At 58.3% G+C, this 18,749-nt stretch overlaps 1 protein-coding gene across 1 annotated transcript; it reads left to right on the top strand.

Annotated features, from left to right (window-relative positions):
* Positions 1-8,965: 8,965 nt before the first annotated feature.
* BOK (BCL2 family apoptosis regulator BOK) lies at positions 8,966-18,562 on the top strand. Its single transcript, XM_087819344.1, has 5 exons — positions 8,966-9,099; positions 9,544-9,795; positions 12,180-12,308; positions 16,598-16,761; positions 17,474-18,562. Exons 2-5 carry the CDS (start codon positions 9,573-9,575, stop codon positions 17,597-17,599), a joined length of 642 nt encoding a protein of 213 aa, XP_087675470.1. The 5' UTR covers positions 8,966-9,099; positions 9,544-9,572; the 3' UTR covers positions 17,600-18,562.
* The last annotated feature ends 187 nt before the right edge of the window (positions 18,563-18,749 follow it).

The following is an 18,749-nucleotide window of genomic DNA, read 5'->3' as shown; positions in this document are numbered from 1 at the left end:
AGAGTGGCTAAAATAAAAAATACACTAGCAAGTGTTGACAAGGATAGGGTGACCAACCATTCTAGATTTCCTAGAAGTTTCCCATTTTTAACACTGAAAGTTCCACATCCCAGGAAGTCCCCGCACCCCCCAGTCAGTCCAGGGCTAAGCAGGTGGTGGGTCACTTGGTTACTCTAGGGAAGAAGACCGAGCCTGGACTCTCATGCATTGTAAATTGTGCGAATGCTAAGTGGTGCAGCCACTCTAAACTCCAGCTTAGCAGGGGTTTTTTGGTTTTTTCTGTTTATTTATTGTTGATAGTATTACAGAGGTCCCCCATTCTCCCCCCCCCCCGGCCCCTTCTACCCAGCCCAAATCCCACCCTAGGCCTTCACCACACTATTGTCTGTGTCCATGGATTTTGCATACATGAGTATATATTCTTTGGTTAATCTCTTCCCATCCCCCCACCTCCCTCCCTTCTGAGATTTGTCAGCCTGTTCCATGCCTCTAAGCCTCTGGACCTATTTTGTTCGTCAGTTTATTTTGTTCATTAGTGAGATCATGTGATAGCGTGGCTTTCTCTGTCCGGCTCATTTCACTCAGCATAATAGTCTCCAGATCCTTTCATACTGTCTCAAAGGGTAAGAGATCCTTCTTTTTTATCCAGCTTGGCAGTTTTTAAAAAGTCAAACTACACACCTGACATGTGAGCCAGCATTCCCAATCCTGGGGAGTCACCCCAGAGGAAAGAAAACTGGTTTCCACACAGGAGCCTGTACATGAATGCCCACAGCATGTCTATCATCAGAGCGCCAAGCCAGGGACCTCCTGGAGGGCCTTCAGCCGTGAGTGGGTAACCTGAGATTCGGTGCCTGGAATCGGCCACTGATGCAGCCACTTGGGGTAACCTGAGAGACACGTGTGAGAGAAAGAGACCAGTCTGGAAGGTCACACAGTGTGTAATTCCATAGAGCGGATATTGCCAAGAGAACAAACAGCCTGGCCGGCGTGGCTCAGTGGGTGAGCTTTGACCCATGAACCTGGAGTTCACAGTTCAATTTCCGGCCAGGGAACATACCTAGGTTGTGGGCTCGATCCCCAGTAGGGGACGTGCAGTCGGCAGCCGATGGATGTTTCTTTCTCACATTGATGTTTCTATCTCCCTCTCTCTCTCCTTTCCTCTCTCTGAAATCAATTTTTAAAAAGAGAGAAAACAAACAGCTGTGAGGGAGAACTGACCCGTCCAAGGGTTGGAGAGGGAGCTTCTGGGGTGGAGCTGCTCTGCATCCTGGTGATGGTGGGGGTCCCACAAAGCTATTTGTACATTGAACTCGGAACTGAACACTGAAAAAGGCAATTTCACTGTATTTTTATTTTTATTTTTAATATATCTTTATTGCTTTCAGAGAGGAAGGGGGAGCGAGAGAGAGAGAGAAACATCCATGATGAGAGAGTCATTGATCGGCTGCCTCCTGTACGCCCCGCACTGGGGATCGAGCCCACAACTCGGGCATGTGCCCTGACCGGGAATCGAACCTTGACCTCCTGGATCCTAGGTCGATGCTCAACCACTGAGCCACGCTCGGCCCGGTTCACTGTATTTTTAATATAAAAAATTTAAAAATAACAATAATTCCTCCATTCCACTCTCACACACCTGTGCATGTACACAGACCTACGATTTCACTTACATGACTGCACACAGCTTGTTCAGATCAAGATCCCAGTAAGATCCATGTGTCACACCGTTGGTTGGCTTGTCTCTGTTTCCCCTTGCCGTTTAGGTGCTGAAGAAATCCCCACCTGTCCTGTGGAGGGTCCCAGACTGAGCTTTGCAGATAGGCCCCCACACCCCTTAAGCCTCTCCCCCTTCCCCATGCTGGTTCAAACCCCTAACCCTTGACGATACAGCTGGACTCGAGGCTCCATTGTTTCCGGGATGAGGCCCAGGTGACCTTATCAGACCTCGCACCCCCCAAATGGGGGACAGCAGCATGTCTTCCTGGAAAGTCCTGAAACCCAGGGGCGAAGACTCTCAGCGGGCGCCCAGCCCCCCCTGCACTGCCCAGGGTGCGCCAGGCTCCAGGCCAAGAAGCCCTCCCTGAGGTGGTGCAGAAGGTAGAAACCACTGCCCTGACTCCCTCAATCGCCATGATTAATGATTTCACCCCCTATCACCCTCCCTGGAAGCCATCGGGGCCGGGTCCTCAAGCAGGAGCTCACTCGAGACTCTGTCACGCCCTCGGGCGTGGCACCTTCATTTTCTTGACTGATTGGGTTTTGATGAGCGCAGGTTCACAGGTAACAACTGCAGGGAGGACGAGGGAGGAGTCCTCCCACCGCCTTCCACAGGGCCGCCAGGTCAGAGGTGAGGAGGGCCCTGAGACTGGAGTGTTGGGCAGAGTGGCACCCAGGGGTTGGGGGACACAGACAGGTCCTCATGAGGGGCCAGCAGCAGACCCAGGCTGGGGGGGGGCCGCAGCACAGAGGCCCCTTCGGTGCAGGGTGAGGGGTGGGAAGAGCCAAAGAATCAGGTTCTGAGTGCTGGGTGGGGAAGAAAAGATGCCTGAGGGGAACCTGGGGGCCGTCTGAACTTCAGAGGCTGGGGCACCCCCCAGGCCTCTCTCCACCAGATGGGCGGAGGCTTGGAGCTGACCCCCTTGGAGGGGCTGCTCTGCCACTGGGCGTCTGCAGGCCCAGTGGCCCCAAGTGAGACTCAAGTGTTTCCTCTCCCTGCCACTCCCTCCAGGCCTGTCCTGCTTTCTGTGGCTTTTAATGATCCCAGTCGCACAGTGACCCTGGTGTTGGGGTTGGAACTCTGCTGGAACCCCGGTTTGGGACCTGCGGTTGGGGTGAGGCAGCCTGGAAGCCTCTGCCCGGGTGAGGGTTCTCCCAGCCAATGCTGGGGTGGAACCAATTCACCTTGGGGGTCAGGAGTACACCCTGGCGGGGGCCTCACCTTCCCCAGGAGTGGACCCCTGAGGGACATCCCCAGGACCCTTAGACCCTGAACCAGGCAATGGCGTGTGGGGTGTGGGGTGTCAGGAGCGTCCTGTGGATAAGGTTGAACTGCTTTGGGTGGAATTGGGGGGGCTCCCCCCACAGCCACTGCGAGTGTCAGGCTCCTTGGAAACCAGGGTTCAGAGCTGCTCACGAGCTCTACATAAATGTATACGCTGTTTTTCTCTTTGATAAACATGTATGTTGTTTTGAGCTGAGGGGAAATAGCCCAACACTCACTGCCCTTATCTCTGCACAGCTCTGTGGCCACAACATTTTCCCTGCAGGCTTTTCTCACGTTGCAAGTACGTGAGAAACCTGCTTTAGTGACCAGGTTTCACTGTTATAGCCACAAAAATAGGTTGTCTTTGGCTGCTGGCCATGACTTTGAAACCTCAGAACAATACAGAGTGTTTCAAAACAACATATTTGTGCATAACGAAGGCCTCCGAATCTCAGGAAGGGGGAAAAGGCTGCAGAAGAAGGACTCCTGTGGGGGAAAACAACCGTCCCCACAGGAGGAAAAGGGCCGGCTGGCCGGCTCTGTCCCTGAACCGGGCCTGCCGTGGCCCAGGACCCTGCCCGGCTCCTGTCCAGGGTCTGCAAGTAGTCCCGCCGCCTGGGAGGTGAGCCCTGGGTGCCCAGTTCAGCCTCAGGTGGATCCTCAGGCTTCCACCATGCGGACCACAGCTTTGTGAGCTTGGGACACAGACTGCAGCTGCCGCAGTCTGGGTCCCCTCTGCAGCACCTGGCTGGCAGGTCCACACCTGTGACAGACCAGGAGCACTAGTGGCACTCCTCAGGTTGATTGGGGATCTGTGATTGCAGCCGAGGGGAAAACCTGTATGGTTTTTATGGCCTTGTGGACGGGGAGCCAGGGGCTATGGGGCCCAGACCAGGGCCCTTTCCACACTGCAGCCAGCACCGGAGGGCAGGTGGGTGCCCAGAGGTCTCCAGTCCCAGGAAGGGGTATTTGCCCCGTGGGTCAGTGCTGCCCTCCCCAGGCCGGGCCCCGCCTTCTCCGCCCACCTGCCGCCCATGCCGCCTCCTCCCCCTCCCCAGCCCTCCCTCCCTGCCTGCCTCCCCTCAGATCCCCGCCTCAGTGTCTCCCTGCGGAGCCTGATGCTGAGGACAGTGCTGCTCTGGAGGGTTTGGTAGCCTTGTGCCCACCCTCGTTTCCTCAGAACTCACGGAAGCCTCAGGCCCTGCCCTGCACGGGACGTCCAGGCACTGTTGCCTTCCCCCAGCAGACCTCAGCACCCTTCCCTTTCCTAGGGAGCTGTGCAACCTGGGGGAGTGTCCACTGTGTGCGGGCCACCATGCCTCCGTGTCCAGTGAGGCCCTGCAGAGTGGGCACCTCATGAACGTTCAGCAAAGAGACAAATGGACAGGCCAGGGAAGGGGACCATGTGGCCACCTCAGCCTCCCTGGGTGCACAGGGAGGTCACCCATCCCTGGGATGGCTGGACGGGCTCCTTGAAGCCCATGTTGGGGTGCTGTCCTGGCACATTGGGAGCACCACATGCTGGTGACACAAAACAGCGTGAACTAAGACTGTCCAGCGTCAGTGAGGTCTGGGCTCCCGAGGGCAGACCTAGGGACTCCACCTCATGCCCACTAGCCCACCTTCTCCTCAGCCACCCCTGTGGGGACCTGCTCTGCATAGGAGATGGTGTGTGGTTCGAGGGAGCAGCAGAGGGTAGGAGGGGCCTCTCTGAGGAAATGACTCATGAGCAGATCTAGGGAAGAAGGAACAGCGTGTGCAAAGGCCCCAAGGTACTCAGCATCTCTGATAATCTGCAAGGAGGTTCGTGGCTGGAGGTCTGAGACCAAAAGGCAGGGAGGGGAGAGGAGGCCCCCGAGGTGGAGGGGGGGGGCTCTAGTTTCACTCGGAGGATAAATCCAGAAAACTGTCCCCATGCACTGGTGGACTAGAGGGGTGGTGGCAGAGGGAGGCCATCCAGAGGAGAGGGGTGGTGGGCTGGCCTGGATGCCAGCAGGAAAGGAGGAGAAGCAGCTCTTAGAGTGGATTTTGAAGGAGAGTGAGAATGCTGTGCTGATGGCCCACCCAGCTGTGGGGCCCTGGGCAGTGGGCGTCCTGTCCCCAGCCTGCACACAGTGCTCCAAGAAGCATGAGGACTTGCCCTGGACAAGCCGGCTGCATAATGGCCTGGAAGGTGGGGACCTGATCCAGAGGCCCTGGCTCCTACGAGGAGCCTGGCCCAAACCTTCTCCTCCACCCACAGCAAGCCCTGCACTCAGCTTTCTCTCTCACATGAGCCCCACATGTCCACGCCTATCCACGCCCATCCACACCTCTGCAAACTCTGGCCACTCACTTCCCTCCAGGGTGGGGCTCAGGAAGAGGCTGCAGTGGTGCAGACAGGGGGAGTAACAGGGTGTTCCGGGGCCTGAGCGTTTGCTCTGGGGGATGCGCCGGGCCTTCTCAATGGCCATAGGGGGAGCAGGCAGGGACCCCCGACCACATCAGAGATAAGTATTGCCACTCACTTTACAAATCTGGCATTACTGGGTTATGGACCCCTCTGTGACCCACACAATAGCCTTGAGCAGGTTTTTACAGAAAGCCAGGATCCTTCTCCTGTCACCTCCTATAGGAGCTCAGGAGCCCCACCTTCATCCATGCTGATGGGGGCACTGAAGGGCCCCTGTGTCCCCTCCAGGCCCAGGTTTGTGACCAGGGCTGACAACAGGGCACCTTTCTTGCTTCCAGCCACAGCTGGTTCAGCGATGGGCAAAGGACAGAAGCTACTGGCCCCAGGGCACCCCAGGAGCTACCTAGAAAGAGTGCATTTTTTTCCACTGGGAAAGGCTGGATTGTAGACAGGGAGCTGTAGGCATCAGTCTGCCATTCCTTGGGGACAAGCTGCCTGAGAGCAAAGCCATCAGGAAGGAGCACAGACAGGCCTGAAGATGGAAAGAGAGACTCCTGGATCCAGCCATGCCCGCAACCAGGGGACCGCTCCCTGGACATTTCAGTCACACAATTCCACACACCTCCCTCCGCTCAAGCCAGTTTGGGCTGTGGGCACTGAGAAGGCTCCTCACCAACCAGGGACCAAGTTCCACACTGGATCAACCCTGGGGTGGGCAGAGGGGTCAGATGCCAGATAGGAGTGGAGAGCGGGAATTCTAAGATTCTACAAGGCAGGAAATCAGGGCCAAGGTAATTGGCAGAATGTCAAAGCACCCGCAGGGACTTGGGGGCTGGAGCTGGGCGGGTCATGCCAGCCTCCTCCAGGCCTCCAGGGGCAGGAAGACCTCAACTGATTCCAGCAGGGCCTGGGCTTTTAAAGGCCTGGGCTTTTAAAGTACTCCAGATGTGGGTTTAACTCCTGCCCCCCTTAATAGTTGGGACCTGTGAGTTCCTCACTGCTGTCAATATTCAACATTGAATGTCCTGAGACACAGCTTTATCTGACTTGGAATGTCCAGGAAGACGCCCACTGGTTTCAGGCCTGAGTGGTCTCTGGCGGGGCGGCTCCTGGACTGAAGGGGCCCTGCCACTATCTGTTACTCCCAGTGATTTCTCATTTACCCATCAGAGCCCAGGAAGCCTTTCTACACCCATCCATGCCCCAGGGCAGGGGAAGCACAGCCAGATCTCATTTTGTCTGGGGGAAAACTGAGGTTGTGAGTGGGGTGGGAAGTTCCCTGAGGCCACACCTCCCACATACAGGGTGGAGGCAGGGTCATCAGGGGTCCATAGGCATAGATTCTTCTTCTGCCAGAGGTGTGTTCCTGGAGCTCTGGGATCAGACTCAAGCTCACAGTCTGGTTATGCCCAATCCTGCAGCCACTCCTTGGGCTTCCATATTTGCATCTATAAAACACAAGGAACCCTCAGCCTGAGTGCCCCGGGCTCTGCCTTAAAGAGAACAGGAGAGCCCGGCCAGGCGTGGCTCAGCGGTTGAGCATCCACCTAACATCCAGGAGATCGAGATTCGATTCCTGGTCAGGGCACATGTCCGGGTTACAGGCTAGGTCCTTGGTTGGGGCCATGCAGGAGGCAGCTGATCAATGGCGACTCTCATCATTGTTGTTTCTCTCTCTCTCCCTCCCTTCCTCTTTCTGAAATCAATAAAGATATATTTTTAAAAAGAGAGAGAACAGGAGAGTGTATGCTCACATTTTAGAGTTCTGTGGCTGTTCAGCAAAAACAGCTAAAAATTACTGAGCACTTGGTACACCACAAGCAATTTTTTACATGGATTCACTAATTCAGTCCTCTCAACAACCACAGGAGATACATGTTGTTGTTCTGTGTTCCATGGGTGGGGATGCCAAGGCAGACAGAGGTTTGATAGCATTCCTAGAGTCTTGTAATGTTCTTGACAGGTTTGGGAGTCAATGTTGGCCTTACAAAATAAGTTGGCCTTACAAAATAAGTTGGGAAAGGCTCCCTTGTTTTCGATTCTTTGGACAGGTTGTATACAGTTGATGGTATTTCTTCAACTGTTTAGAAGACTTCATCAATGAAACCATCTGAACCTAGAATTTTCTTTGTAGGAAAATGTTAAATGATACATTAAATTTATTTCATTGGTATAAGACTATACAGATTTTCAATTAATTTTTAATTAATAAATCAAAAATGATGGGGGAGAGAGAAACATTAATGATGAGAGAGTCATTGATCGGCTGCCTCCTGCACACCCCCGACTGGGGATCAAACCCGAAACCCTGGCATGTGCCCTGAATGGGAATCCAATGGTGACCTCCTGCTTCCTAGGTCAATGCTCAACCACTGAGACACACTGGCCCGGCTAGACCATTAATTTTTAACCTTTCTTCTAAAGCTATACATTTTCCTCTAGGCACTGCTTTGCCTGCATCCCACACATTTTCACTGTTGTCCACTTCAAAATATTTTGCAACTTTCCTTGTGCTTTACTGTTTGGCCCACTGATTATTTACAAGGGTGATGTTTAATTTCCAAGCACTTGGGGGCTTTCTAGTAGTTTTACTGTAAATTGTTTTAAATTAATACAGAGAACATGTATGATTTCAATCCTTTGAAATCTGCTGCAACTTTATGGCCCAGGGTTTGGTTTATTTTGGTTAACATCCTATGTGCACAGGGAAAGAACATGTCTTCTATTGGTTGTATATGTGTGAACTGGGGCAAGTTGGTCAATCCTGTTGTTTGAACTGTGCTGTGTTGGTTCAAGAGAAATAACCAGTGGGATAGAAGAGCTCAGAACAGATCCTCACACATACATCACTTGATTTATTATGGGAACGCTTTTCCAATTCAGTGGGGAAATGATGGTCTTTTCAATAAATGATGCTGGGTCAACTGGATACCCACACGGAAAATACATGAGCTCTGACCCCTTACCACACCATTCGCAAGAACTAATGTGATCCATCACCATGCAAACGTGAAAAAATTACACTTCTAAAAGAAAACATAGAATTTCATGAAAATGCATTAACCATAAGAGAAAAGACTGGTAAGTCGGAATTCACCGAGAGTAACTCCTGTTCGTTAGAAGCGGCAGCAACCACAGAGTGTGGCGCAAAGTATCTGCACTCCCTTGAATACAACGCAAACCCACGGGTCCATCTCCAACACAAACCCACGTATCCAGAATATATAAAGAACCTCTAGAAATCAATGCAAATGAGCCGGGTGTGAACCCAGGTAGCCGGGGCCCCAGCTAGGCCCTGATGACTGTGCCATGTGGGGGCCGCTTCGCCGGCCGCCCCTCCCCAGCGCGCCCCGGGAACTCGCTCGGGCCTCCTTAAGCCGGGAGGCGGCGGGGAAGCTCCGGCGCGGCTCCGCCCCGGGGTTGCCTTTTCCTTAGAAGGCGAAGCCCCAAGCCTCGCCTTTCGGCCGCGGAGATTCGCGCGGTGCGCCCCGCGCTCCCCTCGCCCCCGACGCCGCCGCGGGAGCCCCAGGAGCGCGCGAGGCCCCGCGCACGCCGCGCTCCATCCGGGCTCAGCGCGGACGGGGCGGGCGCCGGGGCGGGCGCGCGTCCTCCGGGGTTTGAATGTTTGGATCTAGATCGGCCGAGACGGCGGCGAGCAGATCCTGAAGCCAGAGCTCCTCCCCGGCCCCCGCGCCCGCGCCCGCGCCATGCGGCGGGAGAGGTGAGCAGGGCGCGCGCGGCGTCCATCCCCTGGCGGACGCGCCGCGGGAACCGCCGGCCTGGGGACAAGCCGCTAGGACCGCGCGGGCCGGGGCCGGGGGCTGCGGGCAGGCTGGGCTGGGCTCCGCCCGCGCCTCCGCCGGCCGCGCCGGGGTCCTCGCGGGCGCGGCGGCCCCCGAGCAGAGCCCCTTCCCCGCGGCCCTCCTGTCCCTGGCAGCCGCGGGGATCTTTGCGACTGAATCCGGGATCTGAAAGTCTGTGACTCCGTGTTTTTAAACACTCGGGGCACAGAAGCGTACGGCTGCCCGCCGCTGGCCGCAGCCCTTCCCTCTCCGTGCGCCCCGGCCCCGCGCGCGGACTCGACCTGGGCGCGCCCGAGCCCCCTCCTCCCGCTCGGGCGGCCGCCCCGCAGCCGGGCGCGCGGCTGAGCGCTGTCTGCCCGCAGGTGCGGCGCCCCCCGCCCGCGTCCCCGCCATGGAGGTGCTGCGGCGCTCCTCGGTTTTCGCCGCGGAGATCATGGACGCCTTTGACCGCTCGCCCACCGACAAGGAGCTGGTGGCCCAGGCCAAGGCGCTGGGCCGGGAGTTCGTGCACGCGCGGCTGCTGCGCGCCGGCCTGGCCTGGAGCGCGCCCGAGCGCGCCGCGCTGGCCCCGGGCGGCCGCCTGGCCGAGGTGTGCGCGGTGCTGCTGCGCCTGGGTGAGTGCGGGCTCGGGCGGACGGGTCTGCAGGCTGCCCCTCCCGGGCCGGGCGGCTGGGCAGGGCTCGCTGCGCCTCGGGGGACAGCCGCATCAGCACTGGCTGGCACACAGGCGACCTGACAAGCACCCTCCGCTTCTGGGCCTCAGTCTCCCTCTGGGGCAGAGAGGGGGCTGGCCTGGGGGTGCCCGGAATAGCCACGCGCGCAAGGCCGGCCACCCAGGCGATGCTCCCCCCACCGCCCTGTGCTTGCCGCCTCGGGCTCCCTGGCTCTGCAGGCCTCCCACAGACCTCCCCCGACTTGTCTGCTCAGCCCAGACTGCAGACAGTCTGGCCACGAAGGACAGAAAGCTGCAGGAGGAAAAATGTTTTGGTGGCTACATTTCCAGTGACCCTTGTACTCAGCGGGGCACAGATATCCTTTGTCGGACCACATCCCTGTGTTTGTTTTGGAAAATAGGTCCTTTCAGTTACTGACTGAAATCCTGTTCCCTGCTGCTCTTTCCTCTCCGTTGGGTCTCCATTCAGAGGCCAAATCAGCTGGATGCCAAGGACAGCCGGTGCCGCAGTGGGGATGGGCCGCACTTGTTTCTGGGGTCACACTGCCCAGTAACTGTCTCCACCTTCTCCAGGGTCTGGACCCCTTACCCCAGTCAGTCAGTCTACCTCACCAAGGGGACTGAGGTCCTGACCTCCAGCCATTATCAGTTCTTGGAACGGGCACTTGGAGAGTAGGAGGCAGCAAAGATGGACCCTGACCAGTCCCCTCGAGGTCGAGTGTGGGGAGAGGTGGACACGCGTGTCTGCTTGTCTGCTTTGTGTGGCCCCTGGGAGCGGGGCTGTATGGGTACCTGGCCTTCCAGGAATGTGTATGAGAGACACAGATTCCACGGGGCCCTGTGCTGAGGGCTGCAGGAGGCGGTGTCCCACCTCGGCCTTGGGAGAGGGGAGAGGTTTCTAGGTGTGGAGAGTAAGTGGGGTTTGGGGATCAGCCAGGGGTCCAGAGCGCCTGGACTCCTGTGAGGTCAGCTGCCCACTGCTGTTCCTTCCAGCTGGGCTGTGGGGACCACACTGGGGGGGGGGTCTTCCTTCTAGAGGACCCCTGGCGCTGCCCGGAGGAGGCCTGCCTCTACCCTGGGCCATGTGTCCCTGCTGTTCAAGCTCGTCTGAGAAGTCCTGCTTTGGACTCTTCGGATCTGACAGGCCTGATTCTGTCCCTTTAGTCTTCTGTTCCACCCCGAGAGCCCCACGCTTCGGGCCTGGGCCTGGGTAGCTGCACTGGCCCTCTCAGAAACTGGGCCTTCAAGGCCCTTTCCCAGTGTGCAGCCCTGGCCATGTCCAGTCCCTGGGGCACAGCCCCTGCCAGATGGCTGAGGGGCCCTGCACCCTGCCCGGGGCCTGGCGCTGCCTCCCTGCCCCCAGCATGCTCCCAGCCCTTCCTCAGCAGACGCCCAGCTCTGGAGACAGCGCACACAGGAAGAAGCTGGTCACGTCCCATGGTCAGTCTCTTGGGACCAGTCCCCAGCAGCCCCCAAGGTCTGTGTGGGAACAGCCAGGCCATCCCTGGGAATTTCCATGCCCCCTCATTGCCCCGCCTCAGTTCCGCTCAGTTCCAGATCTTAATTAATTAGATGGTGTGCAGCTGGCGCCCTTATCAGCCAGGACTGTCCAGTCGGCATTTCCCTGTTTGCTTTGGCTGGAGAGGTGGCTGGGCTGAGGGACACCCAGTCCGAGGGTTGTGGAATTCCCGGCACATCACTGCCAGGGGCTCTGCAGGGAGTGCCGGCAGCAGACAGGGCTGGTGACAGGGCCCGTCCTCTTCAGGGTGGCGCCCACGCACACACCCACTTGGCACAGGCACAGGTTGGAGCCCTGGCAGTGCTGGGAGCCCGGGTGATGGCTCAGTTTCTTGGTTCACCGAGTGGTGCTGGGGCCTGAGTGGGGATGGCCTCTGAAGCAGCGGCCAGGGCTGCCCACCTGTGTGGGTCGAAGTCCCTGCCCTTGTTGCGTCTGGCCGCCTGCCCTGTCTGCCGCCCGGGCAGCTCCCTGTGAGCCGTGAGTCACCCATCAGGCACGGCCCATGCTCCTCCTGGGATTCCCGCCCTACCGGCCCAGCCAGCTTTGCCCCAGGTGGTGGGGCTGGCACGTCAGAAGGGACGGGCCACAGGGGAAGGTTCGGGGGTGCCCACCGCACTGCTCCGGTCTCCGTGTCCTCAGGGGCTATGTGGGGGTTGAGTAGGGGTCAGGTATAGGCCAGTCAGTGCAGGAAGGGTCTTCAAGCCCACTGTGGCTATGGGGCTGAGGAGTGGGCTGGCCCCAGGCTCGTGTAATGGGGTGGTGCTCAGGCAGGTGTGGGCCCCTCTCACCCACCCGTGTGACTGCAGGAGACGAGCTGGAGCTGATTCGACCCAGCATCTACCGCAATGTGGCCCGCCAGCTGAACATCTCGCTGCACTCTGAGACTGTGGTGACTGACGCCTTCCTGGCCGTGGCTGCCCAGATCTTTGCCGCAGGTAGGTCTGCACGTCCACCCCAGGAAGCCCACAGTGCCGGCATGACCAGGTGTCTGGGGTAGGGGCTGGGGCTGTGCTGCCTCGAGGTGAAGACAGGGCCTGCCAGGCAGCCAGCGGGGAGCCTCACGTGGTTCCTGCCGGGGTTGCAGTGACCTGAAGTCCCGGCTGGGCTGCACATCCCAGGCTGCTGGCTGGAGTGGGGCCAGGGAGCCCTGCACGTGTCCTGAGGAACTTGGGCTTCTCACGGCCAGATGACCGGGGACAGAGCAGGTCCCCAGTTGTAGGCCTCTCCTAGTTGTCGCCAGCACGGTGGCGGGACATGGGACACCGAACTGGCTGGGACTGGGGGCTGCCGGCTGCAGAATCCAGCCTCCTCCAGGGCTGCCACCGGGCGGGGGCCAGTGCTCACCTCCCTGGGCAGAAGTTACCATGGCTCAGATGTCAAGAGGGGGTGCCTGGGTGGGCAGGGCTGTGGTGGGCTCCTCCAGAATGTCCTCCTAGTGCTGACCTGCGTCCTGGGAAGACCCAGGGGGTGAGGGACTGTGACCCGTCAGGCACCGTGTGGAGGACATGGTGGGTGGGGCTGTGGAGAAAGCAGGACTCAGAGGCCGAGGTGGGTGTCCTGGGCAGACGCCTGCCCTCAGCCCTTTCTGGACTCCCATGTCCCTGGCCTGATGCCGGCGCGTGGGTGGCCGCCTGTGTCTGTCTCCCGGCTGTCAGACAGCTAGTTTATGAGCCCAAGGCTGGCTTTAAAAGGAAGGCTGGTCTGTGAGAAGGCAGCTCTGGCTGCTGGTGGGGACTGAGCTGGGAGGCAGGGCCTGGCCCTGGGTGGGGGGGGGCGTGTACAGGGGCAGAGGACAGGACCAGGACAGAGCATCCTACCCTCGCCTGCCCAGCCTTGCCCACTGGGGACAGGCCTGAGCGGTGCCTTCCCGTTGCTGCCCGTGGACTCCCTTTCACCCCTTGTCCATCCCAGTGCTTGGTTCTTGGACCCTTTGGCCACAGGCTGAGCCAAGCCATCAGGCAGATGCCAGCCCTTGTCCCTCTGCCCCCGGACCCCCCCATACTGGGGCCTTCGTCCCCCTCTTTGTCTGCCAGGCCAGGCCGCCTCTGGCTGTGGCCCGGGCGGGGGCTGTGCTGGCGCTGTGGGCAGCTCCAGGACGGCAGGGCAGGTTTCCGCGGTGGCTGCAGTGGCCGAGTCCCCTCCAAGGCAGAGGCAATGGATGCTGCTCCTGGCTGCATTCCCACTTTGGGCTTCTCAGTTCACTTCAGTGGAAAAACCAATTCTTCCTCCCAGATTAAAAGTTGGCAAGAGTTTTCATTTTTCCCCCCTTATCACAAGAGCAAATTATTTTACCACAGAAAGATCAGAAAATAAAAACTCTTAAATAATACTAAAAAGACAGCCCAGTTTTTAAATGGGCAAAGGATCTGAACGGACATTTTTCCACGGAAGATGTACAAGTGGCCAGTAAACCCATGAAATCTCAGTTTTTGTCAGTCGTTAGGGTGACAAACACCAAAACCACCCTAGACACTCTGGACACGGGGACGGCTCAGGTCAGTGTCCAGTAGCACACCTGTTGGTGAGGGTTGGAAGAGTTGGAAGCCCCGTAAGCTGCTGGCGGGAGTGGGAGGGGGCCACTGCTTGGACGAGTGCAGGCGCCTGCAAGGTGGTAACCATGAGAGCCGGAGAAACGAGAACACGTGCCACGGAAACTGGCGCGTGGATGTTCAGAGCAGCAAGATCCCTAAGAGCCGGGAAGGTGCAATGATCTGCGTGTGCATCACCTGAGCAGTGGGCAAGCAGAGTGTGGTCCATCCGTGGGATGGAATGTTACTCAGCCACGAGAGGACGCGCCCCCACCTGGAGGAGCCTGGACAGCCTGGTGCATGGAAGGAGGCAGACACTCTGGGACATGCTGGGATTCCACATGTGACGTGTCCACCACAGGCGAGTCCACAGAACAGGTGCTCATGGGCGCAGGGCGCTTTCTGGGGTGATGAGAATGTTCTGGAACTAGGCCGTGGTGATGGCTGCGCAACTTTGGGAATGTACTAAAACACGGACATCTCATTGTAGAAGGATGAATTTGCGGTAATGTTATGTCTCCATAAACGGTAAAAACAGAAGACCTCAGGGGAGACAGGACGTACCTGGAACTCACTGTTCTCCACGGGACAGCGAGCAGCTCTCTGCACGTGGCACCCAGGACCTGCGGCCACTCTTGGGTCCCAGGCTGGTAGCCCAGGCGCAGGCTCCTGTCGCCTCCTCCCACACTGAGCCTTCATCTGCCCTATGTTGAGCGCCTGGGGGTGCCCAAAGCACAGCTGTGAGCAGAAGGGGGCCAGGCCGGGTGCGCCCTGGCAGCTGGTATATGGGAAGCATAACATGAGGGCCCGGTGGCGCTTGAAGGGGGGACCTTGATCAGAGTCCCGGGGGTGGGGGTGCTGCAGGCAGCGGAAATGTGGCCGGAGAGGGACGGCCCAGCTCAGTGGGATTTCAGACTTGGGCCTATTTTCACAGAAGGAAGTAACAGTGACAGGAGGGTTGTAAGCAGGGGAGTGACATGTCTGATTTATGGGGCTTTTATTGAGGTGAAATTCACATACAGTTAACTTTTTTTTTTGAGAACATTTATTTAGTTAATCACAGAGGTAGAAAAAGTACTTCGTAGAAGACATGGGCTTTGGAAACAAGTTATAGAGTCAAAGGAAGGGCCCTTGGAGCTTGGGAGTGAGGGAGGTAATGGTGGCGCCTGGGGAAGGGAGGGAAAGGCGCCGGAAGGAGACACTGGGCCCTCCTTCCTAAGGCTTTGGAGGGAGGAGATCTTAGGGCAGCTCCCAGGGGAAGAGCTCATTGTAATATTCAGCAGCTTTCCAGGTGTGTCCTTTCAGGGCCGTGGTCTCCACTGATTGATTGGTTGGCACCAGGGCAGCTGGTCCTGAGGTCAGCTGTGGCTGGTTATGCTGCATTTTTGGGCCTGGAGTTGGAATACAACTGCTTCGGAGGGACACAGGGCCTTGCTCAGGTGTGAGCACAGTTGCCCAGTTCTGACCAGGGAAATCCGTGCAAACTGCAGAAGACGCCATGGGGGTCTTACAGTTAACCGTTTCAAGTGTGCAAGTCTGTGGCACTTAGTGGGTTCACAATGAGTACCCACTGCTGCTGAGATTTTCACCTGTGCCCACGAGCTGTGCCTCCCCTGCCCCCGTCCCTGGCAATGCGGACCTGCTTCCTGGGCTCACACGCACCACCTTGGTGTCGCTGCTTATTGAGCGGACGTCCGAAGTGTGTCCCAGCCCAGAGTGTCCGAGCCTCGCTCCTGGGCTGGGCCGCACTCCGCTGTCTGGGCGACCCCAGTGCGTTCGGCGACTGTGAATAGACTGCTGTGAACATTCATGAACAAGCATTTCCTCTGCTGATTCCAACCTCTGTGCTGCTGTGTGAGGTGGACGGAGGGCTTTGTCTCTGCCCTGTGTCCCCCGCCATGTCCTCAGCCTGCAGGTGCTGTGCGTCAGGTGTGAGGCTGCAATACCTGGGGCACTGTCTGAGTTTCTGATCTCATGGACTGCGGCCCGTTGTAATGCCCCTCTGGTTATCAGTGAGCACTTTTCGTGTCTGATGTATTATTTCTATTTTTCCTTTTGTGAATTGGCTGTTTGTGCTCTGTGCTCATTTCTTTTGAGAGGTTTTGCTTTTTTCTCATTGATTTATAAAATCTCTCTACATTAAGGGAATTCGTAATGTATAACGTACAAGCTCTTCTCTGGGTGGCTCTTCTCAGCTCTGCCCCCACAGCTTGGGGGTCTGGGGAGGCCCTTCCTCCTGTGGAACCTCCTGCTGCCCCACAGAGAGGGCTCCTCAGTGGGACAGACAGATGGGCAGGTGCATCTCAGAGCTGCGTACTGTCCATTGTGTGCAGCTGCAAGTCAGCTAGCACCCCCACCCCCCAGCTTCCTCCTCACCGGCTGCCTGCTGCTGTTCCATTGCCTCTTCCAGAAGATGGGGTCTGGGAACGGTTGTCCTGGGCTCTGGCACAGGTGTGCAGGTGTGTAATGGAGACCCAAGAAATCACCTAAGAGAACTACCCATGAGGGTGGGCAGGACTGGCCTGCAGCAGAGGATGGCCGGCACCTGTTTGGGTGGGTGCTGCAGGTAGGGGCTGGCCCTCTGTGTTTTGCCACCCGCAGAACGGCAGGGGCGCTGCTCAGCCTCTTCACATGACCTCACGGCCCTGACTGGAGCGGGGCTTGGCAGCCTTCTGACCAGTGTTTTCTCCCTGCAGGCATCACATGGGGCAAGGTGGTGTCCCTGTACTCCGTGGCTGCGGGGCTGGCTGTGGACTGTGTGCGGCAGGCCCAGCCCGCCATGGTCCATGCTCTCGTCGACTGCCTTGGGGAGTTTGTGCGCAAGACCCTGGTGACCTGGCTGCGGAGACGCGGTGGATGGGTGAGTGGGGTCATAGGGTGCAGGGGTGGGAGGAGGGGGTGAGGGTTGGGCTGCTGGGTCTAAGGCTGGCCCTGTTGCCTACTTCAGTGTTGACCTCTCCTCCCTCCCCCCAACTCCAACACTAAAGACCTGCTGCCTGGGAGGCAAACCCAGGCCCTGAAGGGGAAAGGCCAGGGCTACCCTGCTCACCTGGCCTGGCCAGACCTTGGGGGCTTCTGGGCCCTGGGCATGTGGGGCTGGCCCCACCCATGGGAGATCTGATTTCTCTGTAAAGTGGGTGGTGTGGGGCACACTGGGAGGGGTGCCGAGCTCAGCCCTCCACCGAGATTGCAGCCAAGGGCTGTGGTCTCATCTGAAGGTGGTACTGGGTGGGGAGGTGTTGCCTCCAGGTGATTCCCGTGGCTGTGGCACCCCCAGCACAGGGCCTTTGAGGCCTCTGCCACCTCTTCACCTCTCCCCATGGAGCCCCGCTGGGGCTGGACACGGCGGCTTCCTGGACCCAGCTGCCTCCTCTCCCCTCTGAGCTCTTCCCTGCCCTTCTCACCATTTGAATCCTCATGGAGGGTTTGGTCCTTGTGGAGACTTCACTCCCACCCAGACTGCAGACCTTCCATTCATGGCTGTGTGCTCCCTGTCCACTTGGCTGACAGGTGGAAGGTGTGGTGGGCCTCTGCTCCCAGCTCTGCTCTTAAAGGTCCCTTCCTCCCCGCAGACCGACGTCCTCAAGTGTGTGGTCAGCAGCGACCCTGGCTTCCGCTCCCATTGGCTTGTGACCACGCTGTGCAGCTTCGGCCGCTTCCTGAAGGCTGCCTTCTTTGTGCTGTTGCCTGAGAGATGAGCCTGGCCCTGGATCCAGAAGCCCCCGCCCCGCCCCCTGCCAAAACATCGCCCTCCTCCCTCAGAGCCCCTCTCCTACACCCAGGCCCTCGGGACATGGGAGCACAGGGCTCCCCTGGGCCTGGAACTGGCCTTTGGTGTTGACCTGTGGCCCCATCCTGTTGTGCCCCTTCTCCTGGAGCCAGAAGATCAGGGTTACCTCCCAGACCCTAAAGGAAGGCAGCTAGAAACACCACACTCTCGCCTGATGCCAGGGTCCCATCCACGAAGGGCGACCATGTCAGGACATTCGGCTGAAGGTGACCTGGGCCTGGCCAAGGCTAGAGGAGCGGTGGGTCTTACTGATCCCACAAACTGAGTGTAAGGCTCGTGTGCTGTTGCTTAATCCATGTCTGGAGGGACAATGTCCTCAGCTGTGGCTGTGTCCTTGTGTGGCAGGGACCAGGGAGTGGGGCTCCAGGTCGGTGTACCTGTCCTGTGGATGCATGAGCTCCTGACCCACCTACAAGGATGGGGTGTGTGTTTGATTCCAATAAAGTGTCACAAGAGTGGAGGGTGACCCCGCCTGCGTTCCGAGTGCCCGTCCTGGACTAGACAGGCGGCAGGTGAATCCATTGTGATAGGCCATCTTCCCTGATTGTCTGTCTTTTGCTCCCCTGCTCCACAAGCAGCTCATGCACCCACACTCCCACCTGGGCACACACACCTGCACATGCACGTGTCCCACTCTGTGCACACATAGGTGGACAAGAGCAGGGTGCCCAGGCCCCCTGCTCCCCATGACCCATCCATTCTGGCCATTCCCATCTCTTTGCTTAGCTGACAGCCCATTTTGTCATTGCAGCCTCCCCTCAGCCCTGAGCCTGGCCCTGGTCTGTTCCCAGTAGGGCCTGCCCCCAGCAGCCCATCCAACTCCTGCTTAGGCCATAGGCATATGGCACAGGAGGGCTATGACGTGGCCTCAGCCTCAGTTTCCCCTTTCTGTACAAGGCAGGTTGAGCTGGACAACCGCTTAGGTCTAGCCCTGCCTCCCTTGCAGCCTCCAGATGAAGCAGGGGTCCCGAAGGTGCAGCTTCCCTCAGCTGCCCCCATCGCCCCTCCCGGCTCCCCAGCCTCTGCCCAGCACCCCCTCCCCAGGGGCCTTGCAGTGG

The sequence above is a fragment of the Miniopterus natalensis genome, chromosome 8 (genome assembly GCF_054644295.1).
Source record: "Miniopterus natalensis isolate mMinNat1 chromosome 8, mMinNat1.hap1, whole genome shotgun sequence".
Lineage (NCBI taxonomy): Eukaryota > Metazoa > Chordata > Mammalia > Chiroptera > Miniopteridae > Miniopterus > Miniopterus natalensis.
The sequence above is the reverse complement of the archived record's forward strand: the minus strand, read 5'-3'. Positions and strand labels throughout refer to the sequence as shown.

What these genes read in the sequence shown, in the direction of transcription:
- BOK (XM_087819344.1), top strand. Translation starts at nt 9,573, where the DNA reads ATGGAGGTGCTGCGGCGCTCCTCGGTTTTCGCCGCGGAGATCATGGAC. An exon ending in CGCGGTGCTGCTGCGCCTGG is followed by an intron (nt 9,796 to 12,179) that starts GTGAGTGCGGGC and finishes GTGTGACTGCAG; the next exon opens with GAGACGAGCTGGAGCTGATT. An exon ending in TGCGGAGACGCGGTGGATGG is followed by an intron (nt 16,762 to 17,473) that starts GTGAGTGGGGTC and finishes TCCTCCCCGCAG; the next exon opens with ACCGACGTCCTCAAGTGTGT.